The sequence below is a fragment of the Squalius cephalus genome (genome assembly GCF_949319135.1).
Source record: "Squalius cephalus genome assembly, chromosome: 14".
Classification (NCBI taxonomy): domain Eukaryota; kingdom Metazoa; phylum Chordata; class Actinopteri; order Cypriniformes; family Leuciscidae; genus Squalius; species Squalius cephalus.
In genome coordinates this window covers 27764998-27783327 of record NC_137135.1, presented here as the reverse complement: position 1 = coordinate 27783327, position 18330 = coordinate 27764998, and the positions used below count along the sequence as shown (strand labels likewise).

Genomic DNA, 18330 nt, shown 5'->3' with positions numbered 1-18330 from the left:
TCCCTTTAAGACATGTTTATTTTTTAGTTACCTGAAACTCATGGGGTGTTTTCATGCTAAACCTTTGGTGCAATGTCTGTTCGACGTTTGACACGAGAGATCTCTGCTTGGAAATGTGGTCTGGAGTAAATTGAGTAAATAAATCGTTATTGATTATGTAAATGTTACATCTTTGCATGCTCCCTGTCACACTCATTACACTATAATGCATTTCTCAGAGCTTCTTGTCTTCAAAGAAATGATCTTTGGAGAGCACCTTTCATTCTTTTCATCTCTTGTAATACGTCTGCAGCTTTCAAACAGACAAACTGAAGTGGTGTTGTGTGCGTGTTAAGTTTTGCTGGTAAATCTAAAGGGACAAGTATAGCAGGATGAAACTGGTGTCTTCTCCTCCTGAGTCATTACCTAGCTACAGTAAATAGCTGCCATTAGGTAATTACTGTTAGAGATGATGCAATCATGCCACTGTCCTGACCCAAATGTACAATGTTGAAAGAACCAAGCAATTCAACCAAAAAACACACCCAGGCTTTTAGAAAACGTCCGCTCCATTTCTCATGTGTTACCGTTTCAGACAGCTTTTAGTATTGCCAGGCTATCAAAATATTCCATTTGAGTGAGGTTTTGTATTAAATATTATTTCATTAGAATTTGACAGATGGCATAGGCAGATATGCAGTGTTTCATTGATGACAAGCTTTCTGGGAATTTTTATTTCTTGTAAGACTGATACTAACTAGAGTATCAATATCGTGTCAGCCAGTTCAATTAATTATCTAATGTGCAGTGCAATTTAACTCTGATTTATTTACAATGACTTGGAGGAAAAGAATGGAGATAACAGGCTTTACATTTGTTTTGCATCTGAGAAATTGGGATAGTAAGAAGATGATGATGATGATATTACTATTATTATTTAATATTTTAAGTATCTGAGAAATGAGGATACTACTACTAATATTAATAATAATAAATTATTATTATTATTATTATTATGAGCAGTGAGCAGTAATTGACATTAAACATGGGGAACTCTTAAAATAATGTGGAGCTCAGTCTTAATGTGACCCACTAATAAAAGTGGAAGATCACTACTACTGTTGTAGTTATAAATGTTTTTCAAGTGCACATTTAACCTAATGACACTGTCATTAATTCTCTGATGGTAACCTTGAATATCCCACTCCACTCAAGTATCAGTGCTGTTTGCTAATGCTCACAACCCTCTTATGTAGACATTCATTTAATAAAGCAGGAAATCATGAATGAAGATGCCCTTCGCTCTTCTCTTTCACTATTAATTGCTAATGCTCTCATACATATCAGAAGGCATACATGGTTGAAATGTGGGAACTGTGGGAACACGTGGTTGCCATTTTTCTTGCAATAACTTCCTTATCAGACCACAGTGTGTGGAAAATCCATTAAGTGCAAAACAAACAAACAAACTCCAGCCTCAGATAAGAATGTATTTGATGGCACAAACCAGAAACAATATTAGTAATTATAATTATGCTTAGTGGTTGTGTTATATATGAATCTTATATCAAGGGTCATATGAGTGGGGTTATCATGGAGATTTCCAGCAATATGAAATCATAAAGATGGCTGGCTAGGGTAAGGCAACTGATGTAGCGTTTCAAATGGGGGGGAGGTGTGTTGGACGAGGGCTGCAGGGTTGAGCCTGTTTTTCTGGCACGGGCACAGAGATAAGCAGTGACCCCATTAGCTTTCCCTCAACTCGGCCTGCTTCAATCATCATGAGTAATTCAGCTTATAGTATGAAGCTTTGTCCTGCTCTGCAAAAGCCAATCTCCTGTCATAGCCAAAGGTTTAATTCACAGTAGCCCCATCCTTCCTCTACCTCCACTCAGATTATGGCCCAAATTTAGACCAATCAAAAAGCTAGACTTTTGAGTGACAGATGGAGCACATGTAAGATAAAGCAAGTTGGGCGGGGTCTTGTAGGATCTTATTATAGCTGTGATTTCATTTCTGTAGTTCAGTTGCGTAATTGATGTACAATTGATTCCAGGAAGTTAATCTATTCACCAAGCCTCAAAAGTCTTCAGAGAGTCTCAGCAGAATGAATGAGCTGTTAACGTGAGCTAAATGCTCTCTCTACTATTGCAGGAATGTGACTTTAAGATAGCATGAAATGAATAACAGTTCAGGGCAATTTTACTTCTTCCTCACTACATTGAATCAAGAAATAACCACTGTATACTTACATTTTAAATAAGAACTGCTAGGTCAGATGGTGAAAAAAGGAAACAAAATGGTAAGTAAAAGAGAAAAATCTGGAGAGAAGTGTTGGTGACCATTCAAGTACACCATTGTAAGTGCGTAACTGAAGGTGTTTATGCTCAAGTTAAGAAGGTGCTGTTGTGAAACTGTCTTTGTCACTGGCACAGGAAGGGGAGGGGCTAGCTAAATTGGTTTCAATTTTGGACAGATTGGACAACTGGCTCCAAAGTCCTTGGAAAGCAGAGAGAAAGCTTGTAATTTCCTTCCTCATGGTAATCACTCAAAATTAATATCCTCACCAATTATTTATCTTGAAAGAATAATCACTCTAGATATCCAAATCATCTCGTTGATCGATTTATATCAAGACCAATTACTGATTACTGATTTTAATGCTCGACTATACAACAAAAGTTTATTAGGTCACAATTTTTCCTCATACATACTCACACACTGCAATTCATTAAGCAATAGTTCACTATTTATCACTAACACTTTGTCTAGACTAAAAACAATAAAACTTAATATAAACAGTGATTCTGTCTACAGTGGATGCGACGCGACCTGAGCGACAATCTTCGACAGTAAACTGATGCCTCGTTCTGTTTATGACGTACTGGCACGAAGGACAAATGCTCTGCAACGGGCGCTTTGTCGCATCCAGTGTAGACAACCTTTAGCTGTTGCAGCACGACGCGAGAAACAACGGTCGCGTCCGGTGTAGACACGATGTTAGTGACAGTATAAAATACTTTATATGCACATCAATTGCCATTGTATTGTAAGGAACAATTTATAAATATTAATCTCATGTTGTATTTTACAAGAAAATTAAGCGGAGTAAATGATGACCAAGTTTTCATTTTGGGTCGGCTAAAGCTTCTGGTTTAGAATTTTGTTACCCTTTTTCTTTTGTTTTTCATCTTATGACACTGTTGTATGTCTTCCTTAGAAGCAAAATGATAGCTTACATTAGCATTTCCCATTTGTCTCTAACGGTGGAATACGGCATTCTTTAACCTTTAGAAATAGACTTCGTTGAGAGACTGCCGTACCCTGGCTGGTCTGAATAAATGAATCATTTAACTCGTACTGACAAATAATTCAGGCACCAACATTTTAAAAGAATATTTAGGCTTTCTATGGCAATATGTCATCGGAATTATGTGGTCTATAACATACTTTTAAAGAAAGAAAGGAGCAGCAGTTGGTTAAATAAAGTCACATTGTTAATTTATTAATGCAATTTTATGTAGAAGTGTAACAGGAATCAGATGTATGTGGGGTGTGTAAAACATTAAACATCAAGTGTGTGGATGTCTGTGATCAGGACTCAAATGACATTCTATACTGTAAATGTATTGTAAGTCTTGTTTTTCTCTCTGTTCTTGTTCCAGCAGGATGGGATCTCAGAGAGTTTACGGATCAAAGGTATGTACAATCCCCACTTCTCTCTCTTCCCACCCTTTTTAGACACTAAATATGATCCAAAAGGTACCAGTATTTTACCACTGTGGTCTTTGAAGTACTTTGAAGTGAATGTGGTTATGATTTTGTACTTTGTTATTCAGTATCTGTATTGAGAATTGAGAATTTGTTAGCATTTTGAACTAGAGAGTATGTATTAATTCATGTATCCCTTAAAAAAAGCTGCATGATGCCAGTATTTGGACTGAATGCATGTTTATTTTGTGTGAAGCAGTATTGGGTACTCAATCAAGCAGCATATAGCCACATTAATTATCATGCTAGCAAACTGTCTGTGGTTTAAGGTGTAAATCATGTGTTGGCTTTTGCCCAGCAGTCATCTGTAATTAGGATGGCACAAGAGTTAGTCAGATGATGCCAAGAACCTACAGAGAGTGCTGAGATGTGAAAAATCCATCTCACTCCTCAGACTCTGTGTGAGGTGAAGTCCCACCATAAATTTTATCTCAGGTCAGCTCAAAGGTGCTTGTGTTAGCAGCTCCTTTGGCTACAGGTAATATAATCAGACTTTAATAGAGAAGCAGACTGTATTACTGCAGAAGGTCAAAGCTGAGTTGGCATTGTGATAAAAGAAAGGATCTCGCTTATCTACAGCTGTTCAACCAAATGGATGCTCTCTGTTTTGTCTTCTCTGCCTTTTTAAAGTCAGTGAGCTTGTTTACATGCACATCGAGGTGCTGATAACTCCCAAAAATCAGCTTATGGAAATAACTTGTTGTCCTGGTTATATGCAAACCAATAACCCGGCAATGAAACTAATCTATGTTTACAAGACTTTATTAATAAATCAGGTTATTTTGCGGTTGTGAATGTAATCATTATTGAATCTGACTAGTATTCCACATGTTATCTCAGTTGTGATGTTAAATAAATCATTAAAAACTGAAGAGTATTCCAGTGGAAATCTTGCAGACTCATATATTGACCTCTCAGGCAGTTACTCATGCAGAACTTTGATTGAACCACTTCTACTTCGACTGCATGAGATGAGAACACATTTTTATAATAACTTGGGTCAGGAAAGAGTCCGAGTTTGCAGTATATTTCCGTGAAATACTCTGGATGCGCTTAAAGGCACACTATGCAAGATTTGTACCTCAATATAACAGCTTCGAAACCATTTCGATGGTAAACGAACTTGTAGTAGGGCGAATCATCCCGATAACAAAGCAAGGGGGGGACGCAGCTGGCAAAACCAGCAATGCAAGTTTGCGAGGTGGCGCCCCGACAAATCTCGCGAGAATCACGACTTGCTATACGGCACGACGTCACATACATCAACAACATATGAAGAAGCCTCTATGGAAGACACTAGCACGCATTTCAGATGTGAATCATGGCAGAGTCGACGAAGAAAACGAAGAAAGCGCGGTCGGAAGAGTGCAGAGACGGCTCTGCGTGAGTGGTATTTACGACAGTAATGTTAAATACAAGTACTCCACAGCGACTCTAGGGGTCGCTGTTTGAGAAAAAACGGAAACTGCATAGTGTGCCTTTAAAGGGTTAGTTCACCCAAAACTGAAAATTCTGTCATAATTTACTCACCCTCATGTCGTTCCAAACCCGTAATGCTTTCGTTCATCTTCAGAACACAAATGAAGGTATTTTTAATGAAATCTGAGCAATTTCTGTCCCTCCATTGACAGATTACGCAACTACAACTTTGAAGCATCAAAAAGTTCATTAAAACTAATCTATATGAATTGAGCGGTTTAGTCCAAATTAACAGATTTAATTTAGGCTTTTATTCACAGAGCACTCATCAACGCACACATCAGTTGTGGCAAACGGAAGCTCAAGCATACTTGCTTGATGTGGGTTAACTAAGGTTCAATCTCGTGTGTTACGCAGCACGTTTGAGCTTCCACAAAAAACATTTTTGTTCTTTTGTGTCAAGCAGGTTCGGTTGAGCTTCTGTTTATGTCCGCTGAGGAATGTTTATGTCAATAAAAGCCTAAATTTTCATATTTTTGTGTGAACTAACCCTTTCAATCCGCATGTAAGGATGCTTCTCTCTCACATATCAAACAAGCGCAGTTCAGTAAGCTGAAAGAACGCAGGTTAATGCATTTAAATACTAGGAGAAATCGGGGTATGGGGCAAAAATCTAGCTTTGTTGATCGGTTTATGCTTAAGCCATTTATGACCTTACTCCGATAAGGAGGTAAGCAGGTTAATGCGTTTACATGACCACGTGCATTTTGGCTTATTAAGCATAATCAGGTTAAGAATGTGCATAATAAACATACTCAGTGTGAAATCAACATTGACTCTATTTACTTTTTTCATTCATGTTCCTTATTGTGAACGGTTAATCTCTGCTTGTTATTAAAATGTTCTTCATAAATTTGAATTTAAATTGAATAAGTTATTCGTCCTCTAAAATAACTTATGTTTTGATTTTATCACCACACAACCTATTGGATAATGTTGGCCAACAACCTAATGGCTAATTATTAGTCATTGTTTTAGCAAACTCACATTCAGTCCATCCAATCAGTTTTAAATGGATAAAATCAAGCCCCGCCCCTATTTTTCTAAATATTTTCCCCCTCTTTGAAGATAATACTTAGTGCATATATTTTGGACACATTCGAAAATCTTCATTAGCCTAACAAAATGGATTCTCATAATCCTAACAAATGCGTGAAATAGTTTTTTTTTCTTCTTCATATTACCCAAGAAAACCAATGTGGAAACGCTCGGACGGCTTGTTCTCCTCTCTACTTAAGATTCTGTCAGAAAATAATTTTTGAGGGGCCGTTTCAATTATTTATTAATCATTTTAATTATTCAGACTAATTACTCCATGTTTAAGTGGATTAAATTCTGACTTAGGTATATTAACTTAATGGAGGTTTTGGAAGATTCCTCCTGTGACTGTGTGAAAGTCTTTTGATGAAGATGATTTATTTCTTTTGATGAAGCTCATCTATTGAATAATTACTTCAACTTTTGAAGTACATTAAGCTTTAGTGCTGAATACATTCTGTACAGTCAAGACAAACTGCTTTCAGCTTAATTTGTGACATGGCAAATGTTGCCTGCTTTGTGAATTCAAAGTGCAGAATACAAAATATAGCTGGAAATAATATGAAGCCAACTGAAATTGGCTGTCAGAATTTGGAAAAGAGAAAAACTAAGAAAGCCTGTACAAGCGCATAGCAGAATGCCCTGTAAATGGAATCTTAAATGAAGTGGTTGGCATATCCAGCTGAACTCAAAATATCTCACTACTGAGGGTGAAATTACATCTTTTTCTGATGAAGAATAGCTTTTATAAATAGTATGAAAATTGGAGGTAGTGTATTTGGACCACCAGCCACTCGACACTATTACTCAAACCCAGCTCTCATAGCATGCAGGCAACTTTCTTTCAAAAGCTTTCTTTCTTTTTTTACATTTTTCCAAATACAAACATGGGTGCCAATAGAGCTCTTAGCATGCTCATAGCACAAAAGCAGGCCTGGTTCCCTGATCCTAACTTTTAACACATTGTCTCAACTTTGTCATTACAATACGATTAAATAATGTGCACGCAGGGACACCTCATTGGCGATGAGTATGTTTCGATGAAACATTTTGAAATGCTTAAGGCTTTAGCTCTAAATTGTATTTGTAGCTTCTTCGGGATTCCTTTTAATTTTTTGAAAAGGAACATAACATTGTGTCTGGTGAGAATGGTGGTAGACTTACTGTCAGTCTGCAGTAGTTTTACTTGACTGAATCTCTTACGGGCAACTTCCCACCGTTTACTGAACATCCCATACTTGTTCATGTATGATCAATCACTTAATGTAATTGAATTCTATTTATGCAGATTTTTTTCTAAATGCTGTATTATTTTGCATGCCTAAAGAGGAGAGGAAGATGATATTTTGTAATTGGATGCTTGAAGAAATATTCCGGGTTCAGTACAATTAGAAATGCACCGATACCAACAACCGATACCAGGCAGCGTTTGTACACTTGTGTCCAGACAAAGAAACACTGACAACAGAGAGTATAATGGGGATAAAAAAAAGAAGGCTGTCTATGAAGTAAATGTATCTTATTAGTGGAATATTAAATGAAATATAGGAACACCTATAGCTGTGGTAAGCGAGCTGATAAGAGAAAAATGTGCAGTGGATTGAGCGTGCAGCTGCACAGACGCGCGAGCTGATCGAGCACATCACTTTTTCACAGACGTCAGTGGAAAGTTTGTAGTTCAGTCGGATGTCAATTGCAAAGAAAGTAAAACGAGGCATGTAGCTTATTATTAACGTTAACTGACGAGAGAGAGAGAGAGAGAGAGAGAGAGAGAGAGAGAGAGAGAGAGAGAGAGAGATAGAGAGAGCGAGAGAGAGCACTTCTGTTGAATGCTCTTGATTGCTGATTGTTCACTCAGCACGTGTTATTTGGATTAAAACAAAATTGTATATGTAAGTAAAACATGTTACCTGATTTATGTAGAGCGAGTGGTTCCCTACATTATTACTTACAGGATGTTTGCAGGCCAAGAAGTGTCACATACAATAAGTTCCAACACAAACATCCAAAGCGCGCGCCGCGAAAACCAACGTCAGACGGCGCGCAAATACTGAATTGAATTGTCTTTTACGTCTTGCGCTTGAACGGACAAATTCATATAAAATTATGTAAAAACGTCTATCTTGGCAAGTATCCTAGTTAACAAAGTCGGTCATATCTCAAGTGAACGTAGATAGTATATTCAAATGGGGTATGTGCGTTCAGTCTTAAAGGGGCAGCAGTCTAATAAACCTGCTGCTGTGTTTTAATGTTAAAACACTGTTTAATGTTCAGTCAAACAAAGGACAAATAAATTACTCACTGCTCTTGACTAAATAAAAAGATCCATCTATATTTAATTTATACAGTAATGAATATGCAGTGTTTTTTCACATTTGATTGATTACTGTAGTTTTTGTTTTATTTAGGCTATTTATTTATAAATTAAAATGGGGCCAACATTTGCCCCATTACTTCCATTGTAAGTGCCTGACTGTAATCTCGAATTTTGCTTCTACTTCTTTTTTAAAGATGAATCTAAATTATTTTGTGAGATAATCAACACAATATCACAGATTAAGCTTAAAACTGGAGTATTCCTATAAGAACAGGCCACAGCGGCCAGTGTGGTAAACGTCTGAGCACTATTATTTCTCAAATTGGTCTTTGACCATTAAGACCTTTAATTTAATTCCAGAATAAGTGTTCAACTCAGTAGGAAAAGTTAATATTGAATTTCATGAATATTCATTAGCGGAAAAAGCCAATGAAGCATGAGGGTGTCTAATTTCAACAAAGGGATTTGCACATGGAAGGTAATGAATCTCAAAAGACTCATATGGGAGATGAACGCTTCTGTTGTTGCTCTTAACAGATGTTGTCGCAGCGACATTGCCAGAAAAACCAGACACCTCTTGCTGAGAGTGTTTTTAAAAGCCCCACTTTAACGGTTCTTATAGCCCATCTACATATAATGCTAATAAATTATTTAAAGGGATAGAACTCATCATTTACTCACCCTCAAGTTTTTACAAGCCTGTATGAGTTTCTTTGTTCTGTTGAACACAAAAGAAAATATTTTGAAGAATGTTGGTAACCAGACAGTTGACGTCACACATTGACTTCCATAGTATTTTTACTTCTACAATGGAAGTCAATGGCTATCGTCAACTGTCTGGTTACCAACATTCTTCAAAATATCTTCTTTTGTGTTCAACAGAACAAAGAAACTCATACAGATTTGGAGGGTGAGTAAATTATGACAAAACTATCCTTTTAATGCTTAATTAGTATTCAGCTAAAAGCACAAGTAATCCCTTCACAAAGTACAAATAAGACTATTTCAGACTATTTTTTTTATTTCTCCTCCAAATGTGGAGTTTTGTTAGTGCCAAAAAAAAAAAAGGATCTCAGTTTTTCTATTGTTGCAGTTCTGGTGCATCTGGCCTGGACTGAATCTTGCCAACTCAGTAAATTAAACTGCAGTGGTGGCATACTATAGAAATAGACAACTAAATGAATGGTATATGAATAAACAAGACAGTGATATTTGCTCATTTAGACCTAAGGCTGAGAATGGTTAGAAATCTCAACTTTTTTCCATAGTAACGGATGCCTGCTGCTCTTTCTATCTCTCTGTCACTCCTTTACTCACTTTGTTTTTACACCTTTTTCCAGTTAAGTGGCTGTTTTGGAAGTTGTTTAAGAAGCCACATGGACTCTTTTCGAAAACCTAGTGAGCTGTCCGCTGCCTACATTGGCAGCTGTCTTCTAAGGCGGCATTCTAACTGAAATGGAACCTCATAAGTGACTAATTTGGAACGTTCTGCATTGGCAGCAACTAAGGCCCGTCCACACTACTGCGTTGTGCTATACAAATATCACATAAAATGCACAAAAGACTATTGATTTCAATAGAATTTGATGTGGGCATGTTATTTTGCTAAAAAAAAAAAAAAAACTGGCACAACATCCTAAATATTAGGTTAAATAGTTCATTTTTAATTAGATGAAATGTAGTTATCAGTGCTTTTCAACATTATATAGTTAATATTTCAGTGCACTATGGGAGAGCTTCTATTATCCTACATGGGTAACTCACTAGATTTTACATTTTTGTACATGTCACGGATCCGTGTTATGTGACAATATACCTTTTGTAGTTTTTCATGTTGATTTCCCTTTAATTGTCTCCTCCAGGTGTGTCTTGTTACCTCGTTATCTTGTGAAGCTTGTAATGGTGTTGTTTGCTTCCACTTGTCTTGTCCCTAGTCTTCGTTTTGTTTTGCTTTGCTTTGAATTTTGTTTCTTACATTAAAACCACTGCAGTTAGATCCACATCTCTGCCTGCCTTCTCTCGCTCCGCTCATTACAATTGATTTATTTGAATAAAATTTGTATTATTATTATTTATGATTTTCTTTTCCACAGACCCCCTTGTTCTACAAGAAACTCTTGAAAAACCCTGAAAGAGTATAGATGATGCATACAGTGATAGTCGGTGGAATTGCTCAATGGCACAGAAATGGTTTAATGCTATATGAATTAGCAGGGTGAGGTTTCTGCGGGGTGTACAATTACTGAAGCATGGTGGTGCCTCATAAATAGTGTAACTCAGTGGGACTTAATGACTGCTGCATTTTAATGGGGTTTAACACCACTCGCTGTGCAGATCTTAACACTTTACAGATTCCACCTCTGAGCTTGAATTGATCTTGTAACCATTGACTTTGCCACAGTGTTGCTTTCTATTGAACACCATATCTACTGTTTTATGGGAACCAGCCTATAACGGCACCTGGCTTGTCATTAGCTGTAGGATGCCTTTACACTCTTATAGTCAGTTTGTAATTTCTTATAGTTCAGGCAAAAGTCGATTGGATTCAATTTGCATTCAAACAGTCATTGGGTCTGCATTGTTGTTGTTTTTTCATAGAAGATCTTTTGAGACTGATTGAAGATAAACAATGTTGCCATCTAATGGTCGTTCTTTTTCTTTTTCATTGATGATCTAAACATTAATAAGGAAGATAACGGTAGAATAAATGGTTGTCTTCAACCTTAAAGAGGGAAACAAATTGTCCTTGATCCTTTGAAGTCTTATACAGTGTACTATGAAAGCTTTCTGTAACCTTCAGAACTTAAAGCATCATCCCCAGTTAATAAAGACAATTCATTGAAACTAAGCTATATAAATTTGGTAATATATTGTGCATTCATTTATATACATTTATAAATGTATTATATAATATATAAGTATATTTATAATGATAATGTATTTATTAATATATATATAAAGGTGTGTAGAATATACAAGCTCTCATTAGATATAAGGAAAACATTCCTGCAATTCAAATTCACAGAAATATTCACATTATTGACTTTGAGTTTGGCTCAGTCTCAGAGCTAAAAGGATGAAAAAGAAATGAAAATTCAGCATTTGTTCCCTTTGAGAAGTTTATTCTCTTTGAGGCACAGTAAGTTGCTTGCGTTGGGTAAATGTGATTAAAGGCCTCTATGAGGAAACATTATTGAATTCTTCATTTCTATATGAAAAGCTCTCTGTTCAATCACTATATACCAGCATTACGATGTATGAGAGAACATCTTTACATCTTGAGATTTCAAATAAGCTTGACTTGAAATGACTATAATCGTACTTGTGAACTGAAATTTAAGGGTCAGAGTTTAAGGGTCAAACTTTGTTTGAAGCGCTTCATCATAGAGTGATATTTGTGTTTATTAATAATTCAAATATGCGAATTACAGTGCATGCAGTGACAATGTTTATTGTCCTTCTAAGGCATCTCGTTGCAGTTTGTTATTGTGTTCCGTAGCTGATCTCGTTCCTTTCGACAGATTTATTAGAGTTGATCAGTGTCAGGTAATAAAGGAAAATAAAATAATAAATGAGAAATAATGCCACAACTGATTCAAAGTGACGCGCCTCGGAGGAAGCAGATCGCAGATCATTACGCCTGAGATGCTGCGCCGTCTCACTTTAATTTAGCCAGTGCTGAGACGCGAGTCGTCGTGCATAGTGATTGTACAGAAGCATGTTTAATGAATGAAAACCGGGAGCACATCAAACTTAGTGTTTTTCCACCTTTTCCATAGCGATGCGGTCTATAAATACGGCTCCTCTCAGCCAGGTGCTTTAATACAACCCCCAGAGTGATGAGAACCCATCGTTTTGTGATATCTCAGTCTGCACTCCGGCAACGACTCCGGGAGAGATTTGGTTTGTTTAAAAGAATCGCAGAGTAGTTGATAAAGAGAGAGCAGATGGAGGAGTAATGGCAGGCAGGTGAGCGCAGCGTGTTTCTGTGTTGTCTTTCATGAGGAGTTTGAAGCGTTGTTTGAAGGCTGTTTATCCGGATGTTTCCTCTGTTTTGGAGGAGCAGAGTCCACAGAGGCTTCTTAAAGGGCTGCAGCGAGCCGAGCTGAAAGCTGCCGAGTGTTGTTTACTACATTACCCAGAGTCCCTAAGGACGGGCTTCTGTGCTGGAAAACATCAGATGGTCTGGGACTCGCACCTTTGGTGGTGACAAGAGAATGAAACGATCACGCAGTGTTAAGAGGAAAGAGACAAAACCCATGTGTTTAAACAAAGGCTCTGAAAGTTTGACGTGTCACCGCTCATTCAAGCGCTGCTGTGTCAGTGTTTAGTTGAAAGCCTTTACGCAGACTTTGAAAACACTTTAATGCCAAATTCACTGAGAGCAACTAAAGTGAGGTTGTTTTTTTTTTCTTCTGACCTACATCATTCATCTTAATGTGTAGGATGTTTTCAGGCTATGTTTTTTTTATATATATATTTAAACAAAAGTAAAAGTAATAAAAAGTGGCCAGTGGCTATATCCAAATTCATTATTGTTTGAGCATGTGCATAAAAAAAAGTGCAATTTTATTTTCGAAGAACAAAGGTAAAACACAGCTCTGATAACAGTATATATTGTATAGTCAGGGATATTCATTGTACTTATTACTAACAGACTCAAGGCTCTTATATTTGAACACATATCATTTTTTTTTCTCGAAGATTCGATTCAGTCAATCTTGTAGCAGCCCTGGTAATGCATTAAGAAAACATTGCCTCACTGCAGACAAATTTTGTGCATCAAACTCCAAGTTTTGTAGCATTGGGTCTCATTCTGGCGTAAATTTTCGGATTCATTAAAATGTTCGTATTTTCCAAATGTTAGTTGGTACGAAAGAAATCTACACCTGCTTCCAGCCACGCGTAAATAGTGCGTTTAACATCCGAACGTTTAATAAGGCTGCATTTTAATTCACCTTAATCGGGTACATATTTACACAGCATTTTGAAAAAATAATATATATAGTAATTACATATGGTTTTTCTTTTTACTTTTATTATGAGAGCCAGTAATATCATCTGCAAACGGAACACTTTAATCAAATAATTAAAACATTTTTTTTTTTAATTTTGAATGAACTTCTGATAATAAAACTTCAATTTCTGCATCTGAGAAATTTCTCTTTTTCATTCGCTTTTGAGAAGACATGTTGAAATCCTTCGTTTGGTGCCATAATATGATGCCCATATATAGTTGTCAGTCGGATTTAATGGGCGGGATTTATGGTAATTGAGAATGAGCGTGCACGCGCGTCCCTTTTACGACTGATTGGAATTCATTAACACACACACACATTTCACTATCATATCTGACGTTTACGAAGTATTTGTGAATCAGGAGAAGAGTTTTCGGGAAGGTCTCTTTACGCGCAAATCACTCACATATTTACTCGTATATTTACGAATGTTTCATGAATGAGACCCATTGTGTGTAGAAAGTGATTCTTGCTGTCTTTTTATCAGTCTGATTCCAGAGGTATTTTTTACAATTCCATAGGGTATTACTATCTTTGTGGGGACATTTGGTTTACATTTTCATTGTTATGTAATGTCACACACACTCACACATATACAGAATAGTAGCATTGATTAATAACCTCGGAGCTCATGGTAGGTCTGCCTCGAAATGTTTATACAGAATGGTTAAAAATCAGTTTCTCTTTGGAGAAAAAGAACGGGATTTTTTTTTTCTTCTGAAACCAGACCCTGCTCAATTTATCATCACAAATGGCTTTGTGCAGACGGATATCAATTACAATAGCTAAGATACGACAAGCATTCACGACTCTTCTCCACTGTGTTGCTCTTTCGCACGGCTGTTAGAAAATATTCACAAATACAGAGTAACTGATGCGCTCGTCCTTTATTTTGTCTGGCAGTCTTCGGGTGTACATCTGTATGAATAGATATGACTGTATCTGTCTCTGAAGCCCTGTGCTGTGCTCTTATTAGTTATCATGCATGTCATGGAACTGCTATAATCAGCACCTAAGGGCTGACACTAGGTTCAGAGACCAGCCGGGAGAGCGGAGCTCAGTTATTGCTCAGTCATGGCTTTGCTGTCGGTGTCAGGTAGAGGAATCGTTCCCCGGTGAAGACCGCTGCATTGCTTTGACCTCTTCAGGTCATCGGAATTTGTCTTCTGTTTCTGCCGCTGTCAACTTTTTGTTGGCTCACTTTTTTGATTACTACTTCTTTTGTACTGTTACTTCAGTGCAGACATTGATCATTTTACCATTATTATATGGCACTCTGTTTAGGATTCTCGCGATGGCTTTTACTGGGATGAAAAGTCCATGTTTGATGGTGGGCAGATGAAAGCCGGACACCACACCTTCACCCAAACCCTTCATCAGAATCAAACGTTCTTTCTCTCGCTCTCAGACTCTCTCTTTTCTCTTTGAAAAGCTGACTCATCAATAACAAATCGTTGCGACTGAATTAGTCATTTGTCTTTGATGTCACCGTGGTCACGGCGAGGCACTGTGTGCATACCAATCAGACACTATCTTGGCTTCTGTCCACCCTGCTGGCAAAAGCCAATTTTCTCTTTTTACTACAACAACCTGCTGGGAGAAGGTCGTCATTATGTGGTACTTGATGAAAGAAGTCATAATTTATTTACACACATCTAAAAGGTCTCTAACTCTCTAAAGGACAGTGTGACTAAAAGCTATTTACTTAGTTTTCTGTGATGTATTGAACATGATTGTTGTAAATTTTGCTATAGAGTTTTGCATTGGGAATTTTGCTGTAGAGTTTTGTTTAAATTGGAGAAAGGAAATATGCCACCCTTTACCAGCAAACGTTCATGAATTTATAGCTGTCATCAAGTTTCTGAATAAACACACATTCATTTTCTTACTGTGCAGCTTTGTTTATCTTTTCATTTAATTAGATGCAATTTTCACATGTGTATATGTTTGTGTGTGTGTGTGTGTGTGTGTGTGTGTGTGTGTGTGTGTCATATAGATATATGTTGATATATGTTGATATATATATATATATATACAGTGCTATGCATAAGTTTAGACACCCATGCTAAAGTTGACTAAAAAGAGGAATAAAAAATCATCTTTTGGAAACTGAACTTAATGCCTTAATTTAAAAAATTAGGAAAAATCCAACCTTTAAGGACACCAATTTTCTTTGTGAATGAATAATGTATCGTAAATAAATAAATGTTCTTCCTTAAAATACAGGGTGCATAAGTTTGGACACCCCTATGTTAAATTCCCATAGAGGCAGGCAGATTTTTATTTTCAAGTATTTTTTTTTTTTTTTTTTTTAGGATACTATGCATCCTGATAAAGTTCCCTTGGCCTTTGGAATTAAAATAGCCCCACATCATCACATAGCCTTCACCATACCTAGAGATTGGCATGGAGTACTTTCCATAAGATCATCTCTCAATGCAAATCAAACTAGCTATTAGGCTAACTGAAATAAGACCATGCCAATCTCTAGGTATGGTGAAGGCTGTGTGATGATGTGGGGCTATTTTAATTCCAAAGGCCAAGGGAACTTTATCAGGATGCATAGTATCCTAAAAAATAAATAAATAAAAATACTTAAAAATAAAAATCTGCCTGCCTCTATGGGAATTTAACATAGGGGTGTCCAAACTTATGCACCCTGTATTTTAAGGAAGAACATTTATTTATTTACGATACATAATTCATTCACAAAGAAAATTGGTGTCCTTAAAGGTTGGATTTTTCCTATTTTTTTAAATTAAGGCATTAAGTTCAGTTTCCAAAAGATGATTTTTTATTCCTCTTTTTAGTCAACTTTAGTATGGGTGTCTAAACTTATGCATAGCACTGTATATATATATATATTGATACATATTGATATATTCTGATTGAAAATATATATATACAATACAATCAAAAGGTAATGCACATTTTAGGCTATGTTCTAACTTTTCAAACAAACAATAGTTCTTCTTTCATTTTTTTAAAAAATTTTTGTAAAAGTTTTTTATATATAATCCCTGAGTTTTTATTAATGGTTTTTACAGGCATCTTTTATTAAGTTCCCTTACTCAAATGTAACTGCCATTGCACAGGGGAACTGAGATCTAAAATGTGACTGTGCATTTTCAATAGTTAATCTTTATGAAATTATCTTCTGCAGGAGGAGTGGAGCTCATATCTCTGTAATTGATAATTAGTGGAAGCGTGCTAGAGTTCAGGCTATGTTTTATTACAGTCATACATATTTTCTGCCAGCATTGTCAAAACCACTAATATAAAGCTACTGTATGGCATGACAAAACAATCGTGAGATTGTTCATAACTTCTCTAGCTCAACTCTTTTTACTGTGCTTTATTTTATAAAGTTTGTGTTTTAAAATACAGTAAGTTCATGCTTAGTTGGATGTGGGATGAAACACATATTTAAACTTTGATTCCATGATATGAAAAAGAAAACATTGACTTCTAATGAAGTAAAGTGAATGAACATGGCATGTTTCTTCGTGTAACATTACAAATTAACATGATTTCCCCTGCATTTGCCGTGTCTTTGCAGGGTTCCTTGGTCAGAATGGCTTTCCTGGGCCCTGTGAACATAAGTACTGTGGTTTGGGGAAGCACTGTGTGGTTGACCGAGAAACAGGTGAAGGAGAATGTCAGTGTCTGGATCGCTGCAAACCACATTACAAACCTGTGTGTGGATCTGACGGCAAACTCTACCAGAACCACTGTGAGCTTCACAAAGCTTCCTGTATGGCCCATCAGAGAATAACCATCATGCACAGCGAGGAATGCTTCTACAAAGGTATAGAACCAATATGATTTGTTACGGTATGTTGTCCATCACTGTCCAGCTGCAGCTGCATGAGTGCTTTTTATGTTAACTGCACACTTTTTATATATAAATTAATTATTTTATTCAGCATGGATGCATTAAAATGATCAAAAGTGATTGCAAAGACATTCATAATGTGACCAAAAAAAAATCTGTTTTCAAATAAATTCTGTCCTGTTGAACTTTTTATTCATTAGAGAATCCTGAAAAAATATTTCCACGAAAATATTAAGCAGTTAAATAAACTGTTTTCAACATTGATATTAATCTTAGAATGATTTCTAAAGTTTCATGTGACACAGAAGACTTGAGTTATGATGCTGAAAATTCAACTTTGCATCACAGGAATACATTACATTTTAAAATATATTCAAATGTTATGACAAGTTATTTTAAATTGTAATAATAATTCACAATATTAATGTCTTGATAAAATAAATGCAGCCTTGGTAAGCATAAGAGACTTTTTTCAAAATCATGAAATAATTATGTTTTAGTATTGAAGTGTCAGTGCTTTATTTGCTTGCAATAATCATCTTTAATTGTTTTGTAATTTCTGAAAATGATGTGGAGTTATAAGAACAGCACATCCTGATGTGTGCAGCGAGGCAAAGGACATGTATTTGAGACATTTATTTTCCAAGAAAGAGAGAGGCTGTTTTGGTTTGCATAATCACGATTCTCTGAAATTATGTCCAGCTCTAATGGACTAGTAATGGCCACTAATGAATGAAACGTCCATATTGTGTTGTGCTTGTAAAATCTGATTTAGAATTAGGAACTTAACTTTCTTAAACCAGGATTCATTTTGTAAACAGTACAAATATCAGTTGTTGCCCATTTGGATGATCATTGTTGTTCTGCTGGCTAATTTATTTCTGGATAAGAAC

General features: G+C 36.3%; 1 protein-coding gene across 2 annotated transcripts in view; it reads left to right on the top strand.

Moving 5' to 3' along the window:
• The window catches only part of fstl5 (follistatin-like 5), a 150184-nt gene that overhangs the window by 56895 nt on the left and 74959 nt on the right, over positions 1–18330 (top strand). For both annotated transcript variants that reach the window (XM_079892244.1, XM_079892245.1), the window contains exons 4-5: positions 3645–3678; positions 17162–17410. In XM_079892244.1, coding sequence (XP_079748370.1) covers positions 3645–3678; positions 17162–17410 — 283 coding nt within the window. The remainder of the gene's footprint in view (positions 1–3644; positions 3679–17161; positions 17411–18330) is intronic.